The 20382-nt window shown below is 61.2% G+C and overlaps 1 protein-coding gene across 1 annotated transcript; it reads right to left on the bottom strand.

Annotated features, from left to right (window-relative positions):
- Window positions 1–12956: 12956 nt before the first annotated feature.
- Window positions 12957–20142, bottom strand: LOC306957640 (ADP-ribosylhydrolase ARH1-like; the record flags this gene model as incomplete). Its single annotated transcript, XM_079551119.1, has 6 exons — window positions 12957–13326; window positions 16704–16887; window positions 16974–17053; window positions 18280–18385; window positions 18685–18783; window positions 19925–20142. Coding segments are annotated over 6 exons (1057 nt in total), but the record flags the coding sequence as incomplete, so codon positions are not given.
- Between the last annotated feature and the right edge of the window lie 240 nt (window positions 20143–20382).

The following is a 20382-nucleotide window of genomic DNA, read 5'->3' as shown; positions in this document are numbered from 1 at the left end:
AGCTCCATGGAGCGCCAGCGCAGCTCCACATTGTCCTGGAAGGGGGCACACAGGGAGTGGTGCTGAGCTCCGCACGGTGCGGGGGACGTTTGGCTGCTCCCCGCTGCCCCGCGCCCCTCACCTCGTTGAAGCAGGACAGCAGCAGCACGGCCAGCTGGCCGAGCACACCGGGGATGCTGGCGGGGTGCTGTGCCAGGATGCCCCGCAGCAGACACATGGCCTGCAGTTTGACGTCAGCCCGCACGTCCTGCAGCCACCGCAGCACGTCGGGCAGCAGGAGCTGCGTCCTCCCGATGTAAAGGTTCTGCAGCCCGCGCAGCGCCAGCTCTCTGCTCTCAGGCCGTTCGCTGGGGATGTATTTCCTGAAGATCTTCTCTGTGCAGGAGTCATCGTCCCGGGGCACCTGGCAGCTCCACATCTGTGATGAGTGGCGGTCAGCAGGCGGGAGGGGGCTCGGCCCCCCATCGCCCGAGGGGACCCCCGCGCCATCCCCACACCCACCTCGAAGTAGAGCGCCATGGCCGGGACCTCCCTCCACTGCAGCTGGTGGTACTGCAGCAGGTTCTGCAGGTGGCTGAAGATGCAGCTGCTCTGACTCTGGCATTTCCTCAGCATCACCCTGTGGGATGGGGGGAGAGCTGAGCCCGTGCTGGGCGGCTGATCTTGCCGGATCCGGGCTGGGTGGGGGACCGGAACAGCCCATCCTGCCCCACAGTGCTCTTCCATCTGCACACCTCACCTTGGCACCCCCGAGCTCTCCCCATCTGGATCCCTACTTATTTCAGGAGGGCAGCATGTGGGGCAGCGCATGGGGCACCGTGTGGGGCAGTGTGTGGGGCAGTGTGTGGGGCAGTGCATGGGGCAGTGCGTGGGGCACCGTGTGAGGCAGTGTGTGGGGCAGTGCATGGGGCAGTGCGTGGGGCACCGTGTGAGGCAGTGTGTGGGGCAGCACGTGGGGCAGTGTATGGGGCAGTGTGTGGGGCACCGTGTGAGGCAGTGTGTGGAGCAGTGTGTGGGGCAGTGCATGGGGCAGTGCGTGGGGCAGTGTGTGGGGCAGTGCGTGGGGCAGTGTGTGGGGCACCGTGTGAGGCAGTGTGTGGAGCAGTGTGTGGGGCAGTGCATGGGGCAGTGCATGGGGCAGTGCGTGGGGCAGTGTGTGGAGCAGTGTGTGGGGCAGTGCGTGGGGCAGTGCGTGGGGCAGTGTGTGGGGCAGCACACGGAGGGGGTTGGGGCCGTACTTAGCGAGGGAGTGCAGGCCATTTCGCCACGTGGCAGCGCCCAGCAGCTGCGCCCACAGGTCTTGGGTCTCCATGCAGAACGCCAGGTTGTCCATATCAGCGCACAGCAGCAAAAGGCGCAGCGCCTCCATCACCATACTGCACGGAAATGGGGCAGAGTGGGGTCAGGGGTCAGCGTGGGGTCAGGGGTCAGCGGGGGTGGTGCTGCCGGGTCAGCCGGGCACGGCGGCGCTACCTGATGGCAGAGGTGGGTGCACTTGGGCGGAATGGCTCCTCCGTGATGGCGGTGACCTCCAGAGGACCGAGCTCCCCAGAGGACACCAACTGGACGACGAGCACCACAAAGAGCTCCGGGAAAAGCAGCCGCACCTGCGGGCCGTACTCCAGGTTCTGCAGGAGCTTATAGAGCACCGTGGCCGCCTGCGGAAAGCACCCAGACAGCTCAGCACTGAGCTGCTCCCCCGAGTTGAGGGAAGAGGGGAGGAGCGTTCGCTCCCCCTCCATGTGCTGGAGGAGGGAAGCCCCCAACTCACGGCCACGGTCAGCATGCCGGTCTCGGTCTCCAGGCCCAGCGGCGCGATCTCCAGCAGACGCAGCAGCTCCCGCACCATCTTTGGCACCACGTCCACCGAGGACAGTGCCAACTCCCACAGCTCCCATATGTCCCTGCGGCACAGAACCGTCCTCAGCGGGAGCCCCTCCAAGAGTGGGCTGGGGGTCCCTCTCTGTGCAGGGTGGGGGTCCTTCTACGAGTGAGGTGAGGGTCTCTCTGTGTGCGGGCTGAGGGTTTTCTCTGCATCGGGTGAGGGTCCCTATCACGTGTGGTGGGCATCCCTCTCCATGAGGAGTGGGGGCCTCTCTCCGTTTGGGATGGGGGTCCCTATCCACAAGGGGTGGGGGTCCCTGTCCTTGTGGGGTGGGGGTCTCTCTCTACAGGGTGTGGGGGCAGCACACTTGTCACAGGTGGGGGAGCAGCGCAGCAGGCTGAGTGTCATTGCGTGAGGGTTGGCAGCGGCCAGCCAGGGGAAGGTGCCACGGATGTGCCTCAGCGCCTTCTCCTCTGTGATCAGCTTCCTGCTCCTGTGGATGGCCGTCACGATGCGCCGCACCTGGAAGGGTCGTGGGGACAGCAGAACTTCACTCCAGGTGTCCCCAAGGGGCGCCAAGCGCCCTGAAGTCTCAAATCAGACCAGTGCTGTGCAGGACAACCCAACCCAACACAGCCTTCCAGCACCCAACCCAACCCAACTCTAACCATCATGACCCAACCCGACACAAACCCAACCCCCAGCAAACCCAACCTCCCCCCACCCCAACATCCAGCACCCAACCCAACCCAACCCAACATCCAGCACCCAACCAACCCCAACCCAACCCTCAGCCTCAACCCCACCCGCCATGGGCTCAGCCCCCCGGCAAGCAGCTCACATCATTGTGCATAGGCTTGAAGTTGACCATCAGCATGGCCATCAAGGTGGAAGCAACCTGGGTGTTGTAGTTGCTGCAGTCCTTCATGCCCTGCAGCGCCAGGAGGATGAGGTCGGTCTTCTCCCACGAGTGGAAGTGCTTTGCAAAGCGCTGGGGAGGAACGAACGCAGAAGGGAGGAAGGAACGTCAGCCACGTTCCCCCGTCCCCACAGACCCTGTGGCCACGAGTCCTGGCACAGCGATCCCTCCTCACCAGCAAAATGACCGAGGTGTTGGTGGTCCAGGTGAGGGAGAACTCGTGCTCATCTTCCCACTGCTCCTGCTTCTCCTGCTCATCCGGCTGCACTTCCCAGCCTGGAAAGGAGAGCGAGGCGAGGGTGTGTGAGCGGCGGGAGCCCTGCAGGGAGCTGGACAGCCGCCCCCACCCCGAGCGCGGGGCCGTGGGGCACAGCTCCCCAACACCGTGGGGTTCTCACTGCTCTGAGCAGCAGCTGACGCAGCGCCATCCACGCTCGGCCCCGCGGGACGTTTGCAATGGATGCAGGCGGTCAGCGGCCGTCTTCTTACGGTTTCTCCGCAGGATAAAAATGTAGAAGTGACGGAGAGCGCTCAAAGCACAGCGCTGCGTTTTCTCCTCCTGGAAGGCGCAGCACAGGATGAGGCTTCCCACCAGCTGCCCCAGCACGGGCAGGTGGAACTCGTCATAGCAGATGGATCTGGACCGTCCCGAGGAGTGATGGGGCTGTGCGTGGAGAGCAGAACGTTGAGCGCATCCCCAGAGAGGGGAGAGAGGGGAAAAGGAGGGACAAAGACCCCGTGCCATGAGGTCAGGCCCTTACCTTCTCCTGGCAGTAATGCACCAGCAAATGGCTCAGCTTCCAGATGCGCCCCACTGCCCTCTGGCGCGCAGCCGAGTTCTGCATGGAGGTGAAGGGCAGCAGCACCTGTGGGAAGAGGAGCTGCTGCTCTCCCTGCGGCCCTCCGGATCACCCCAGAAGGTTTTTGGGGTGGTGGGGATGGGGAGGAACAGCCCTCCACCGTGCGGCCCCCGCGGGCACAGCTCACCTGGAAGACGTTTTTCAACTCCTCTCCGATGCTGGCAGTGGGGTGGATGAACACCAAGGTGTCCAGCATCTCATCCAGAGCCCAGAGAGTCTGCAGGGTGGACAGAGTGGGGAGAATCAGAGGGGAGGGCAACAGGGGAGGCACGGCAAGACCCTGTCCTGCGAGGCAGGGGGTCCTGCAGCTGCCCAGCACCCACCTGAGAGTAAAGGTTAGTGTCCAGGTCCTGCTCCGAAGGAAGCAGGAAGACGCTCTGGAAGCACACAACAAAGAGAGGGATCTTCTCCTCCAACACCCCTTCCACCTTGCTGCAAAAACAAGGACTGCGACGCTGAGAGCGCTGCGCTGCGGGACGGGGAGTGGACCCCCCTGTGGGCAGCACTCTGCAGAGCAGGGGGGGCAACGCTGGGAGGAACCCCCTCCTCCATGGGGATGTGTGGGGCAGAGGGCGTGTTGAGAGCTGCTGTGGTGGGGGTTGGTTGGGATGGGGTTGGAGTTGGGGTTGGGTTTAAGTTTGGAGATAGGGCTAGGGCTAGGGTGTGGTTAGTGTTAGGGTTAGGATTAGGGTCAGGTTATGATCAGTTTTAGAGCTGAGGCCCAGCAGGGCTACAGGACTCCCTCGACTCTTTGGCCAGCACCAATGGGGCAGAGCAGCAGCCCAGTACTGCCAGGATCTCCCCTGGGGCTGCGGGGGCACACAGGCCGTGTGGGGCCACCTGAATGGTGTGGGGCCACCTGAATGGTGTGGGGCAATCTGAATGGTGTGGGGCCACCTGAATGGTGTGGGGCAATCTGAATGCTGCGGGGCCATCTGAATGGTGTGGGGCCATCTGAATGGTGTGGGGCCATCTGAATGCTGCGGGGCCATCTGAATGCTGTAGGGCCATCTGAATGGTGTGGGGCCACCTGAATGGTGTGGGGCCATCTGAATGGTGTGGGGCCATCTGAATGGTGTGGGGCAATCTGAATGCTGTAGGGCCATCTGAATGGTGTGGGGCAATCTGAATGGTGTGGGGCCATCTGAATGGTGTGGGGCAATCTGAATGGTGTGGGGCCACCTGAATAGTGTGGGGCAATCTGAATGGTGTGGGGCAATCTGAATGGTGTGGGGCAATCTGAATGGTGTGGGGCAATCTGAATGCTGTAGGGCCATCTGAATGCTGTGGGGCCATCTGAATGCTGCGGGGCCATCTGAATGCTGCGGGGCCATCTGAATGCTGTGGGGCCATCTGAATGGTGTGGGGCCATCTGAATGGTGTGGGGCCATCTGAACGCTGCGGGGCCATCTGAATGGTGTGGGGCCATCTGAATGGTGTGGGGCCATCTGAATGGTGTGGGGCCATCTGAACGCTGCGGGGCCATCTGAATGGTGTGGGGCCATCTGAATGGTGTGGGGCCATCTGAATGGTGTGGGGCCATCCCGGCAGCAGGGCAGTACCTGAGGGCGGTGATGGTGGCCATCGCTTGCAGCCGCAGTTCGGAGCTCAGCTTCTCGTGCGGCTCCTCTGCCAGCAGCACCTGCAGCACAGCAGGATGGCACGGGGCACTCAGTGCTCGCAGTGCTGGGAGGAGCGGAGCCACCTGCTGCCCCCCTCGAGCACCCAGCGCCCCTCACCATGATGTTCTCCACAAGATTGTTCTGGTGGCAGAAGACGCGCAGTTCCTGCACCGTGTTCCTCTCCGCTGCGGTGTTGCAGATGGTGCGGATGCTGTGCAGGAATTTCATCTTCTGCTCCTCATTCTGAGGCTGTCAGAGGGTGGGGGGAGCATGAGCAGGGGGGCCAGGGGGGCACAGCCCTCCTGCAGCTGAAATGGGTCTGGGGGCGATGGGGCACCGCTGTGATGGCAGCAGCCGCAGTCACCTCTGTTCTCTGGATGAAGGCCTCGATGTTGTCCATCGCGTAACGCTCCGCGGCGCACACAGGCATCTCAGGGGTGTCCAAGCGGGGAGCTGGAATTGGGAGTGCGGGGGGATTGGAATTAGGGTTGAGTTTCGGGTTGTGGTCAGTGTTCGGGTTGAGGCTGGGGTTCAGGTTAGGGCTGGGGAAAGGTTGGGGTTAGTGTTAGGATTGAGGTTGGGTTTGAGGCTCAGGTTAGGGTTGGAGATGAGGCTGGGGTTGAGTTTGGGGTGAGGTTTAGGGTTAAGTTTAAGGTTTGGGTTGTGTTAGGTTTTGGTTTAAGGCTGGGGTTAGGTTTAGAGTCAAGGTCGGTGTCAGGGTTGGGGTTGGGTTAGGTTGAGGTTAAGGTTGGGGCTACGGCTGCGTTTGCGCTGGGGCTGGGATTCATGTTTGCGGTCACGGTTGGGGTAGAGGAGCCCAGAGCAGAGCGAGGAGAGGAGGGGGCTCTGCCCTCCGCCGGCCCCCAGCCCTGCGGGGTCCCTCGCTCACCGGGCGGCACAACAGGCGGCTCCTGGGGGGTTCTGCCCTTCTCGGCCTCCGCGGGGCGGGAGAGATTTCTCTCCTCCATCGCAGAGGAAGAGGGCTGAGATCGGGGACCGGCCACGGCCCGGGCGGCCATGGGCGGGGGTAAGCGCTGCGACTTGACCCGAGGGGCGGTTTGCACCGCAGGTCTGCTCGCGTGCTGTCCCATCAGAGTCCTGAGGGAAAGTGAGGGGCGCAGCGCCGGCGCGGCTGGAGCCGAGGGCACGGGGCCGCGTCACAATGGGCCGCACTGTGACTTCACCGCCCCGCCCGCGGGGGTCGGGGTTAGGATTGTAGTTGGGGGCGGGGTTCTGGTTCTGGTTCTGGTTCTGGTTCTGGTTCTGGTTCTGGTTCCGGTTCTGGTTCTGGTTCTGGTTCTGGTTCTGGTTCTGGTTCCGGTTCTGGGTGCGGTCGGGGTTCTGCTTGGCAACGGGCGGGGACGCTGGCGCTGAAGCATGGTTGCTACGGCAACGCGCCGTCGCTCGCGCTGTGACGTCATCACCCCGCGCCCGGAGCCGGAAGCGGCCGCCGGAAGTGCTGCGGCGCCCCGCGCTGCTCCGAGCCTCGGCTTCTTCAAGCGGCCGCGCGGGGGGCCGAGGCTCGGAGGGTGGGGGGCCGCGTGCCGCTCTGCGATGGCCCCGTGGAGCCTCTGCTGGGGGCGGTGGTGCCCCGTGTCGCCCCTCTCCGCCCGCCGCGGCTCGCCCGCAGCCCCCCGTCCCTCTGCCCGGCCCCTGGCTTTACACTCTCCCCCCCGTTTCTGCCCTCCGCTTCCCCCTTTCTGGTCGCTTCGGTCCTTTTCCGCCGCTCCCCTCGGTGCCTCCCCTCGCTGTCCAGTCCCGTTTCCCATTCTGACCCCCAGCGCCCCCTGTCCGCCCCTCCCCCACCCCTCTTCTGATCCCCGGTTGGGAATCGAATGTTGTTTCTGCATCGGAACAACAGCAGAATTTGGTTAATTTCGTGGCCTCTGCCACCATTCGGGTCCTTCATTAGAACTCATAGTTCTTTTCAGGGGCCTTTCTACCTTATTGGGGTTCTCTGATAAGTTTTCCTTGTTAATCCCCTAGACAAATCTTCCCAACAGCACGTTCTCAGTACAGGAGCATTTTGTCCCCCAGTGTCCCCAGCTGGACCCCCTTTCTGACCAATACAAGCCCCCCAGACCCCTGGCTCCTCCGTCCCACCCCTCCCGTCTCCCCAGACGCCTTTTCTGCCTCTTAGAGACTCTGTTCATCCCTTTCCGCCCCAGACCCTCTTTCAGCCCCTTAGAGGCCGCACACCTTCCCACTCATTTCAGTTCTTGATCGCTTCGGGGTTCGTTGTCCCCGTACGCTTCTCCGATCACTGACTTCCTAACGCGCACTGCTTTACTTTGCCCTGCCGACATCCTTACACGTTCTCAGGAGTTCTGAAAGCTGCCACAGCTGTTTCTCAGTGTGGGGCCTGACTGACACGGAACTTCTGCAGTGGCCTCCACCATCAGCGTGACGGCAGCTCAGGCAGCTCAGGCAAGAAGCTGATGGCTCTCTTGGAAATAGATTCTCATTTGCCTTCCTGGAGTGTTTTTGCTCTGTTTATTCCTGGTGGCTTCTTGTTTTTGTTTCTGTTTTCTCCCAAACGCCTTGCAGGCTGTTCCTGTGCTTCCAGTGTCGAGTACGGAATGATGAAATTAATTTTCCACAGGCAGTTTCGCAAAATCAAGACCCCTTTCTCCACATCCCCAGTACAGATCCGTTCCTGGATGAGGCTGGGGAGATTCCTGTGCAATGCCCAGACATTCAGCTCCCTTCTGTACGTAGAGCCAGGGCTGCCCTTTCCCAGGCGCAGAATGTGGCCCTTGTCTTAGAATCTCAGAGCCGTAGGATTGCTCAGGTTGGAAGAGATCCTGAAGCCCAGCTCAGGTCTTTGTAACTCCAGCAACCCTCAGCTGAACGAGCGCCGTGTCCAGATGGGCTTCAAACACTGCAGGGACGCCGCAGGGAGCCATCGCAGCCCCCAGCAGCCCCTTGTCTGCAGGACTTCTGGCTTCTTAGAATCATAGAATCACAGAATCATCGAATCCCCAAGGTTGGAAAAGACCTCCAAGCTCATCCAGTCCAACCGTTCCCCCATTCCCAACAGCTCCCACTGAACCACGTCCCTCAACACAACATCCAGCCTTTCCTTGAACACCCCCAGGCTCGGTGACTCCACCACCTCCCTGGGCATCCATTGCAGTGCCTGACCACCCTTTCTGAACAGTAACACTTCCTCATGTCCAGCCTGAATCTCCCCTGCCGCAGCTTGAAGCCGTTCCCTCTGCTCCTATCACTGATGACACGAGAGCAGAGGCCGACCCCCAGCTCCCTGCAGCCTCCCTTCATGCAGTCATAGAGAGCAGTGAGGTCTCCCCTGAGCTCCTCTTCTCCATGCTGAACATTCCCAGCTCCTTCAGCCTCTCCTCATCAGCCCTGTGCTCCAGACCCCTCACAGCTTTGCTGCCCTCCTTTGAACACGTTCCAGGGCCTCAATATCTTTCTTGCAGTGAGGGGCCCAAAACTGGACACAGCACTGGAGGTGCGGCCTCACCAGTGCTGAATATGGGGGGGGGGGGGTGAGCTCCGTGCGGCTGCTGACGGCCCAGCTCTCATTGGGCCGGATCTCTCCACCCTCGGTGGATCCAGCAGCTCCCCCATTCAGCACCGACAGCCATCTTCCCGAAGCCCCTTCTGCTCCTGCATCCAAGGCATTTATGAGGACGCTGCAGAGGACCGGCCCTAGGCGCTGCCCTGCGCAGCCCCGCGATGGAACCCGCCTCCCACCGCCTTCGGCCCCATCCACCAGCCAGCGCCCTGCGTTTTTGTCTGTGTGCAGACAAGATTTTGTCCAGATGGTTGTGATGAGAAACAGCACCCAAAGCTGCCCAAAATCACAGCCTCCGTGCTTCACTGCGTCAACCCGATGTGCGTCCTTGTCGTGAAGGGAACGAAGTCAAACCAGACCTTCCTCCCCTCACGAAGCACCACTGGCTGTGCCCAACAACCGCCTGTCCTTTGGCTGTTCCTCGGTCACTGCCAGCCTGCTTTTCTCCGTTAATTGTCACAGCATCACAGAATGGTAGGGGATGGAAGGGAGCTGCAGAGCTCATGGAGTCCAACCCCCTGCCAAAGCCGTTCCTACAGCAGGGCGCACAGCTCGGCATCCAGGCAGGTCTGGAACATCTGCAGAGCAGGAGACTGCACCACCTCCCTGGGCAGCTGCTGCAGTGAACAGTGGGACCCATAGAGACACGTTGGGACCCATTGGGACCCATAGAGACACATTGAGACCCATAGAGACACATTGGGACCCATAGAGACACATTGGGACCCATAGAGATACGTTGAGATTCATAGAGACACGTTGGGACCCATAGAGACATGATGGGACCCATAGAGACACATTGGGACCCATTGGGACCCATAGAGACACATTGAGACCCATAGAGACACATTGGGACCCATAGAGACACATTGGGACCCATTGGGACCCATAGAGATATGTTGAGACCCATAGAGACACATTGAGATCCATAGAGACACGTTGGGACCCATAGAGACACATTGGGACCCATAGAGACACATTGAGACCCATAGAGACACATTGGGACCCATAGAGACACGTTGGGACCCATAGAGACACATTGAGACCCATAGAGACACGTTGGGACCCATAGAGACACGTTGGGGCCCATAGAGACACATTGAGACCCATAGAGACACATTGGGACCCATAGAGACATGTTGGGACCCATAGAGACACGTTGGGACCCATAGAGACACATTGGGACCCATAGAGACACGTTGGGACCCATAGAGACACATTGGGACTCATAGAGACACATTGGGACCCATAGAGACACATTGAGACCCATAGAGACACATTGGGACCCATAGAGACACATTGGGACCCATAGAGACACGTTGAGACCCATAGAGACACATTGGGACCCACAGACTCCCCCCCTCCCTGCAGCCTGTTCCATTGCTCCTCCCCTCACTGCACAGCCGTTCCTTCGCACATTGCTGCACAACTTCCTATGCTGCAGTTTCCGGCCGTTTCCCCTCGTCCTGTCTCCACTCCCCACTGAAAAGAGTCCGGCCTCGCCATGCTGCCCCCCACACCTCAGATATTTACAGACCTGGATCAGCTCCCCTCTCAGCCTTCTTTTCTCCAGGCTGAACAGACCCAGCTCACTCAGCCTTTCTCCATAGCAGAGATGCTCCAGGCCCCTCACCATCTTGGTGGCCTCCGCTGGACTCTTCCCAAGAGCTCCCTGTCTGTTTTGTGCTGGGGAGCCCAGAACTGGACGCAGTGCTGCAGATGAGGCCTCACAGGGCAGAGCAGAGGGGGAGGATCGCCTCCCTCCACCTGCTGGCCACGCTCTGTGCAATGCAGCCCAGGATGCCGTTGGCCCTCTTGGCCACGAGGGCACACTGCTGGCTCATGGCCGACCTGTCGTCCCCCACGACACCCAGGTCCCTCTGCGCAGAGCTCCCCTCCAGCACCTCATCCCCAACCTGTACTGGTGCACGCAATTATTCCTAGGCACTTTAATGAGACCGACCAGCCTGTAATTACCAGGCTCCTCTTTCTTGCCCTTCTTGAAAACCGGAGCAACCTTTGCCAGCTCTCCGGACCCCGAGATCATCGGAAAGCAATGGGGGACACCGGCCGCCCCTCCACACGTGACAAACAGCACCGGGCCCCGCGGACGTGGCTGCGCCGGGAGCAGTGAGTGCCCAAGTGTGGGCTGGGAATCGAGCCCTGTGCATCGCGGGGTGCCGGAGCCCCCATGGCTCTGCTGCAGCCCCACAGCCCTGCAGGTGCTCGCGTTCTTGGTGCTCACAGACGCGCTCTCCACTTACGGGCTGCGGTGCTGCCCTGCCCGCCCTGCCGGAGCAAATACTGAGGGCTGTGTGCCGAGCTGTCAGGGAAGATTGGGGTACAAAGCTGCTGGGTGCCCCCGCCTGGTCTGTGTTAGGCTCCCTGCAGGTTGCGCCCCCTGCGCTTCCCCTTTCTGGTCGAGGTGTCCATAGAAGCCTTTCTGTTCCTGGAATCCCAGGTCCCCGATTCCATTGCCTGTGCGTCTCCTCCTGACTCTCCAGGTCATCCAGACCCCAAACCTGGCAGATCGTATCCCCAGCCCAAACCCTAAGGACTGCCTGAAGCTTCGCTAACCCAAACCCTGTTATTTCCCAGCCCACCCATAACTACAACCCCACACCTACCCTAACTCCATCCTTACGCAGCACCGAACCTAAACCCAACCCTAACAGTAACCAAAAAGCAGCCCCAACCCAGCCCTAATCTCAACCCTAACCATAACCACAACCCCAACCCTGAGAGTGACACTACGTGGTGACGCCGTGGGATGACGCTGCGGGGCAGCGCTCTGGGCTGACAGTGAGGGGTGATGCTGCAGGGCAGTGCTATGGGGCAGTGCTACGTTGTGATGCTACAGGGTGAGGCTGCTGTGCAGCGCTATGGGGTGATGTGTGGGGTGACACTGTGGGGTGATGTATGGGACGGGACAACACTCTGGGCTGACGCTATGGGGCAGCACTGTGATGCAGCGCTGTACGGTGACTATGGGGTAACGCTGTGGGGTGATGCTATGGAGTGACAGTTGTGGGCAGTGCAATGGGGTGACGCGATGGAGCAGTGCTATGGGGCGGTGCTATGGGGTGACATCGTGGGACAGTGGTGTGGGGCAGCACTGGGGCTGCTTGTTGATTGGGGTGATGCTGAGGGGTGACAAGGGGCAGCATTCTGGGGGCGGTGCTGTGGGGCAACTCTATGGGACAGCGCTACGCGTAGTGCTATGGGGTGACATTGTGGAACAGTGCTATGGGGCAGCATTATGCATAGTGCTATGGGGTGACATTGTGGAACAGTGCTATGGGGCAGCATTATGCATAGTGCTACGGGGTGGCATGGAACAGTGCTATGGGGCGATGCTATGGGGCGATGCTATGGGGTGGTGCTATGGGGCGATGCTATGGGGCGGTGCTATGGGGCAGCACTGTGCCACACATGGGGACTGGGATGGCCACTGCTGTGGTGCCGGATGGCCGCCAGCACAGCGGTGCCGCAGGGTCGGGCATTGAAGACTCACAGCAACACATGGGGACACGGCAGCAGTTTATTGCAGGCATGGAGGCGTCCCAGATGGACACAGAGAGAACAGCATCGCAGGGGGCTCCCAGTGCCTCCAAGGAGCTCCCAGTGCCTCCAAGGAGCTCCCAGTGCATCCTAAGAAGCTCCCAGTGTTCCCAAGGAGCTCCCAGTGCCTCCAAGGAGCTCCCAGTGCATCCAAGGAGCTCCCAGTGCATCCAAGGAGCTCCCAGTGCCCCTAAGAAGCTCCCAGTGCATCCTAAGAAGCTCCCAGTGCATCCCAAGGAGCTCCCAGTGCATCCTAAGAAGCTCCCAGTGCCCCTAAGGAGCTCCCAGTGCCCCCAAGGAGCTCCCAGTGCCCCCAAGCAGCTCCCAGTGCCCCCAAGGAGCTCCCAGTGCCCCCAAGGAGCTCCCAGTGCCCCCAAGGAGCTCCCAGTGCATCCTAAGAAGCTCCCAGTGCCCCCAAGGAGCTCCCAGTGCCCCCAAGGAGCTCCCAGTGCCCCTAAGAAGCTCCCAATGCATCCAAGGAGCTCCCAGTGCCCCCAAGGAGCTCCCAGTGCATCCTAAGAAGCTCCCAGTGCCCCTAAGGAGCTCCCAGTGCATCCCAAGGAGCTCCCAGTGCATCCAAGGAGCTCCCAGTGCATCCCAAGCAGCTCCCAGTGCCCCCACGGAGCTCTCAGTGCCCCCAGGCCAGCTCATGCAGGCGCTGCGCGACATGGCACAGGCGCTGGCGATACTCGATGTCGCGATGCATCCCGGCCGGGACGCGGCTCAGCCCCCAGCGCAGCCCCCAGCAGCCGGCGGCGATGGTTCCGGTGGAGTCGCTGTCGCCGCCGTGCAGCACGGCGCGGGCGCACAGCTCCTCCCAGCTGTCCCCGGCCGCCAGCAGCGCCTCCAGGGCCACCATGGGCGCGTCGTGCCCGCTGCGTCCCGCCCAGCCGTCCAGCGCCCAGCGCAGGTATTCGGCGTCGCGATCCTCGGGGGTCGGCAGGGAGGGAATCCGGGGGGGGCCGCGGCCAGGCAGGAGGCCGCGCGAGTCCAGGTAACTGCGGGACGGAGCGGGAAATGGAGGCGGGGGGGAAATGGGGGCATTTGGGGCAATGGAGGCAATGGGGGCATTTGGGGAAACTGAGGCATTGGGGGCGATGGGGGCATTTGGGGTAGTGGGATCATTAGGGGAAACTGAAGCAACGGAGGCAATGGGGGCAGTGGAGGCATTTGGGGAAATGGAGGCATTGGGGGCATTGGGGGCAATGGGGGAATTGGGGGAAACTGAGGCCATGGAGGCATTGGGGGCAATGGAGACTATGGAGGCAATGGGGGAATTGGGGGAAACTGAGGCAATGGAGGCATTGGGGGTGTCAGGGGCACTTGGGGAAACGGAGGCGTTGGAAGCAAATGGGGGCGATGGGGGAAATTGAGGCAATGGGGCATTTGGGGAAACTGAGGCCATGGAGGCAATGGGGGCAATGGAGGCAATGGAGGCAATGGGGGAATTGGGGGAAACTGGGGCAGTGGAGGCATTGGGAGCAATGGAGTCAATGGGGGCAATGGGATCATTTGGGGTAATGGGATCATTAGGGGAAACTGAGGCAACGGAGGCATTGGGGGCAATGGAGGCAATGGGGGAATTGGGGGAAACTGAGGCAATGGAGGCAATGGGGGCATTTGGGGTAATGGGATCATTAGGGGAAATGGAGGCAATGGAGGCATTGGAGGCAATGGAGGCAATGGGGGAATTGGGGGAAACTGAGGCCATGGAGGCATTGGGAGCAATGGAGGCAATGGGGGAATTGGGGGAAACTGAGGCCATGGAGGCACTGGGGGCAATGGAGGCAATGGGGGAATTGGGGGAAACTGGGGCAATGGAGGCATTGGGAGCAATGGAGGCAATGGGGGCAGTGGGGTCATTTGGGGAAACTGAGGCTTTGGGGGCGATGGGGGCATTTGGGGTAATGGGACCATTAGGGGAAACTGAGGCAATGGGGGCAGTGGGGGCATCGGGGGCATTTGGGGAAATGCAGGCATTGGAAGCAAACGGGGGCGATGGGGGAAATTGAGGCAATGGGGGCATTTAGGGCAACTGAGGCAGTGGGGGCATTTGGGGAAACTGAGGCAATGGAGGCAATGGGGGCAGTGGAGGCAATGGGGGAATTGGGGGAAACTGAGGCATTGGGGGCAATGGAGGCATTTGGGGTAATGGGATCACTAGGGGAAACTGAGGCAACAGAGGCAATGGGGGCAGTGGAGGCAATGGGGGAATTGGGGGAAACTGAGGCAATGGAGGCAATGGGGGCGTCGGGGGCACTTGGGGATACGCAGGCCTTGGAAGCAAATGGGGGCGATGGGGGAAATGGGGGAAATTGAGGCAATGGGGCATTTGGGGAAACTGAGGCAGTGGAGGCAATGGAGGCATTTGGGGGTGTTGGGGGCATCAGGGGCAATGGAGGCATTTGGGGAAACTGAGGCCATGGAGGCAATGGGGGCAATGGGGGAATTGGGGGAAACTGGGGCAATGGAGGCATTGGGGTCAATGGGGGCAATGGGGTCATTTGGGGAAACTGAGGCTTTGGGGGCAATCATTAGGATCATTAGGGGAAATGGGGGCATTTGGGGTAATGGGATCATTAGGGGAAACTGAGGCAACAGAGGCAATGGGGGCAGTGGAGGCAATGGGGGAATTTGGGGGAAACTGAGGCAATGGAGGCAATGGAGGCAATGGGGGCATTTGGGGAAATGGAGGCATTGGGGGCATTGGGGGCAATGGCGGAATTGGGGGAATTGGGGGAAACTGAGGCCATGGAGGCATTGGGGGCGTCAGGGGCACTTGGGGAAACGGAGGCGTTGGAAGCAAACGGGGGCGATGGGGGAAATTGAGGCAATGGGGCATTTGGGGAAACTGAGGCCATGGAGGCAATGGGGGCAATGGAGGCAATGGGGGAATTGGGGGAAACTGGGGCAATGGAGCCATTGGGAGCAATGGAGGCAATGGGGGCAATGGGGTCATTTGGGGTAATGGGATCATTAGGGGAAACTGAGGCAACGGAGGCATTGGGGGCAATGGAGGCAATGGGGGAATTGGGGGAAACTGAGGCAATGGAGGCAGTGGAGGCATTTGGGGAAACTGAGGCAATGGAGGCAGTGGAGGCATTTGGGGAAACTGAGGCAATGGAGACATTTGGGGAAATGGAAGCAACGGGGGCATTTGGGGGCATTTGGGGAAACTGAGGCAATGGGGGCAATGGGGTCATTTGGGGAAACTGAGGCATTGGAGGCATTTGGGGAAATGGAGGCCATGGAGGCAATGGGGGCAATGGAGGCATTTGGGGAAACTGAGGCTTTGGGGGCAATGGGGGCATTTGGGGTAATGGGATCATTAGGGGAAACTGAGGCAATGGAGGCAATGGGGGCGTCGGGGGCACTTGGGGATACGCAGGCCTTGGAAGCAAATGGGGGCGATGGGGGAAATGGGGGAAATTGAGGCAATGGGGCATTTGGGGAAACTGAGGCAGTGGAGGCAATGGAGGCATTGGGAGCAATGGAGGCAATGGGGGCAATGGGGTCATTTGGGGAAACTGAGGCAGTGGAGGCAATGGAGGCATTTGGGGGCATCAGGGGCAATGGAGGCATTTGGGGAAACTGAGGCCATGGAGGCAATGGGGGCAATGGGGGAATTGGGGGAAACTGGGGCAATGGAGGCATTGGGGTCAATGGGGGCAATGGGGGCAATGGGGTCATTTGGGGAAACTGAGGCATTGGGGGTGATGGGGGCATTTGGGGTAATGGGATCATTAGGGGAAACTGAGGCAACGGAGGCAATGGGGGCAGTGGAGGCATTTGGGGAGCCTGAGGCATTGGGGGCAATGGGGGCGTCGGGGGCATTTGGGGAAATGGAGACCTTGGAAGCAAATGGGGGCGATGGGGGAAATGGGGGAAATTGAGGCAATGGGGCATTTGGGGAAACTGAGGCAGTGGAGGCAATGGGGGCAATGGGGGAATTGGGGGAAACTGAGGCAATGGAGGCACTGGGGGCAATGAAGGCATTTGAGGAAATGGAGATAATGGGGGCATTTGGGGAAACTGAGGCATCGGGGGCAATGAGGGCATTTGGGGTAATGGGATCATTAGGGGAAACGGAGGCAATGGGGGCAGTGGGGGCAGTGGGGGCATTTGGGGAGCCTGAGTGGGGACTGTGGGGACAGTGGCGGCAGGGGGGGCGATGGGGACACTGTGGGCAATGGGACACGGGCTGGGGACGTTGGGGTCAGCAAGGACACGGGTGGCACCAGGAGCTGTGGTGGCGGGGATGGACTCTGCCCCGCTGCCCCGCTGCCCCCCTGCCCCCATCGTCCCCCCTGCCCCCCACGTCCCCAACCCCCCACGCCCCCATCACCCCCCTGTCCCCAACCCCGCTGCCCCTCACCGGCGCCAGCTGTCCCCAAAGAAGTCCCAGGCAGCGGCGTTGTCCCCCACGTTCACCCCTTCCCCCTCCACGTAATCCCAGGCGTGGGGCAGGACGCGCAGCAGCTCGGCTCCCCACACCTCGGGGGGCTCCCCGCGGACCCCCAGCGCCCCAAACAGCGCCACGGCCAAGGCGCCCAGGTATCCTGTGGGGGGGAGGAGGGGGGGGTGAGCGCCGGCCCCATTGGATGGCATCGCCCCCCCCCCCCCCCCCCCGCCCCATAGCACCCACCTGTGGGGTGGTGGTGGGTCATGCGCCCGCTCTCAATGCTCACCCGGATCAGCGTCGGCAGCTCCTCCGGGCGCGGGTACCTGGGGGCATCCCATAATACCCCGCATCCCATCATGTCCCCCATCCAGTAACGTCCCACAGCCCATAATGTCCCACATCCCATAGCCCGCATCCGTAATACCCCACCAGATCCCATCAGACCCCATAATACCCCACCAGATCCCATCAGATCCCGTCATATCCCATAATACCCCATAATATCCCATCACACCCCATCAGATCCCATAATATCCCATAATACCCCATTAGATCCCATCAGATCCCATAATACGCCATCAGATCCCATCAGATTCCATAATACCCTATCAGATCCCATCACACCCCATCAGATCTCATAATATCCCATCATACCCCATTAGATCCCATCAGATCTCATTATACCCCACCAGATCCCACCAGATCCCATCACACCCCATCAGATCCCATAATACCCAATTAGATCCCATAATATCCCATAATACCCCATTAGATCCCATCAGATCCCATAATACGCCATCAGATCCCATCAGATTCCATAATACCCTATCAGATCCCATCACACCCCATCAGATCTCATAATATCCCATCATACCCCATTAGATCCCGTCAGATCCCATTATACCCCATAATACCCCCATCAGATCCCATAATACCCCATCAGATCCCATAATATCCCATCAGATCCCATCACACCCCATCAGATCCCATCAGATCCCATCACACCCCATCATATCCCATCACACCCCATCAGATCCCATAATACCCCATCAGATCCCATCACACCCCATCAGATCCCATGATACCCCATCAGATCCCATCAGATCCCATCAGACCCCATCAGATCCCATAATACCCCATCAGACCCCATCAGATCCCATCAGACCCCATCAGACCCCACCAGATCCCATCAGATCCCATAATATCCCATCACACCCCATCATATCCCATCACACCCCATCAGATCCCATCACACCCCATCAGATCCCATAATACCCCATCAGATCCCATCATATCCCATCAGACCCCATCAGATCCCATAATACCCCATCAGATCCCATCAGATCCCATCAGACCCCATCACACCCCATCAGATCCCATCAGACCCCATCAGATCCCATCAGATCCCATCACACCCCATAACGCCCCTCATCCCATAACACCCCCCATCCCACCCCATCCCATAATACCGCACCCCAATGTCCCCACTGCCCTCGCTGCCCCACACCCCACCCCACCCCCCACCTCTGCCCCACTGCTGCCCCCCGACCTGAGCCCTATAGCCAGGCTGCGCATGGCCGCCCCACAGCCGGTGCCGGTGGGGTTGAAGGGGATGCGGTAGCCGTGGGGCTCCCCGGGACGCAGCTGTGACGTTCCTGTGGGGCAGAGCGGGTTGGGGCAGGGCAGGGGGTGCTGACCCCACAGCTCCACCCCACAGCTCCGCCCCACAGCTCCGCCCCACAGCTCCGCCCCACAGCTCCGCCCCACAGCTCCGCCCCACAGCTTCACCCACAGCTCCGCCCCACAGCTCCGCCCCACAGCTTCACCCCACAGCTCCACCCCACAGCTCCGCCCCACAGCTCCACCCCACAGCTCCGCCCCACAGCTCCGCCCCACAGCTCTGCCCCACAGCTCCGCCCCACAGCTCCGCCCCACAGCTCTGCCCCACACGTACCCAGGATGCTGCTGGGCCCCGGTTTGCGGCCCTCCATGTCCTCCATGGCCGCCACGTAGCGCCGCGCCAACTCCTGCAGCAGCGCATCGCCCTCCAGCCCTGTGGGGCAGCTCCGCTCAGACCCACACGTGTGGGGCGAGGGTCCAAAGCGACACCCCCGGCACCGCCCCACACATCTGGCTTTGCCCCCCAGCTCCTCACTCCCTGAGCCATCCCCGCCTATGGGTTCCCTTTCTCCTCCAGCCCCTCCCCACACTTATGGGTCTGAGGCCCATCGAGTCCCCATGGCTTCGCTCCTACTTATGGGTCTGAGCTGCCCCACAGCCTCCTCCACTTACAGGTCTGTGCTGCTCCTCAGCCCTGCCCCACAGTGATGCTCTCAGCCTCACACTGATGGCTCTGAGCCCCACAGCGATGCTCTGAGCCTCACAGCGATGCTCTCAGCCCCATAGCGATGCTCTGTGCCCCACACTGATGCTCTCAGCCCCATAGTGATTCTCAGCCCCACAGCGATGCTCTCAGCCCCACAGTTATGCTCTGTACCCCACAGTGATGCTCTGAGTCCCATAGTGATGCTCTGTGCCCCACAGCGATGCTCTCAGCCCCACAGTGACGCTCTGAGCCCCATAGCGATGCTCTGAGCCCCACAGTGATGCTCTCAGCCCCACACCAACGCTCTCAGCCCCACAGTGATGCTCTGTGACCCACAGTGATGCTCTCAGCCCCACAGCGATGCTCTCAGCCCCATAGCGATGCTCTCAGCCCCACAGTGATGCTCTCAGCCCCACAGCGATGCTCTCAGCCCCACAGCGATGCTCTCAGCCCCACAGTGATGCTCTCAGCCCCATAGCGATGCTCTGTGCCCCACATTGATGCTCTCAGCCCCACAGCGATGCTCTCAGCCCCACAGTGATGCTCTCAGCCCCATAGCGATGCTCTGTGCCCCACATTGATGCTCTCAGCCCCACAGCGATGCTCTCAGCCCCACAGCGATGCTCTCAGCCCCATAGCGATGCTCTGTGCCCCACATTGATGCTCTCAGCCCCACAGTGATGCTCTCAGCCCCACAGTGATGCTCTCAGCCCCATAGCGATGCTCTCAGCCCCACAGCGATGCTCTCAGCCCCATAGCGATGCTCTCAGCCCCACAGTGATGCTCTCAGCCCCACAGCGATGCTCTCAGCCCCACAGCGACGCTCTGTGCCCCACAGCGACGCTCCGCCCCCCCCGGCGGCTCTCACCCGTGCTCAGCCCCTCGGCTGTGGCGAGGTGCAGCACGGTGTCGTCGCTCAGCGGCCAGTCGGGGAGCCGCAGCTCGATGCAGCTCAGCCCGCCCAGCTCCCGCAGCTCCTGGTGGATGCGCGCTCCCGCGGTGCAATATTCCCACCGGCCGGCGCGGAAACCCAGCGCGTCCCCGGCGGCCGCCAGCAGCAGCGCCGCCTCGTAGCGATCCGGGGGGCTGCGGGGAACCGGCGGTGGGGGCGGGGCGGGGCCGCGGGGTACGGGGGGGGGGGGGGGGGGGGGGGAAGGGGGGTCCTGGGGGGTTGGGGGGTTGGGGGGCAATGTGGGGCTGGGGGCTGGGGGGGGGTAGGGGGGACAATATGGGGTTTGGGGTTATGGGGGGCTGAGGGGGACTTATGGGGTTTGGGGTTATGGGGGGTTGGGGGGACAGTATGGGGTTGGGGGCTGTGGGGGGGTT

This window comes from Tetrao urogallus (assembly GCF_951394365.1).
Source record: "Tetrao urogallus genome assembly, contig: scaffold_92, whole genome shotgun sequence".
Lineage (NCBI taxonomy): Eukaryota > Metazoa > Chordata > Aves > Galliformes > Phasianidae > Tetrao > Tetrao urogallus.
This window is presented reverse-complemented; position numbering and strand designations above follow the sequence as displayed.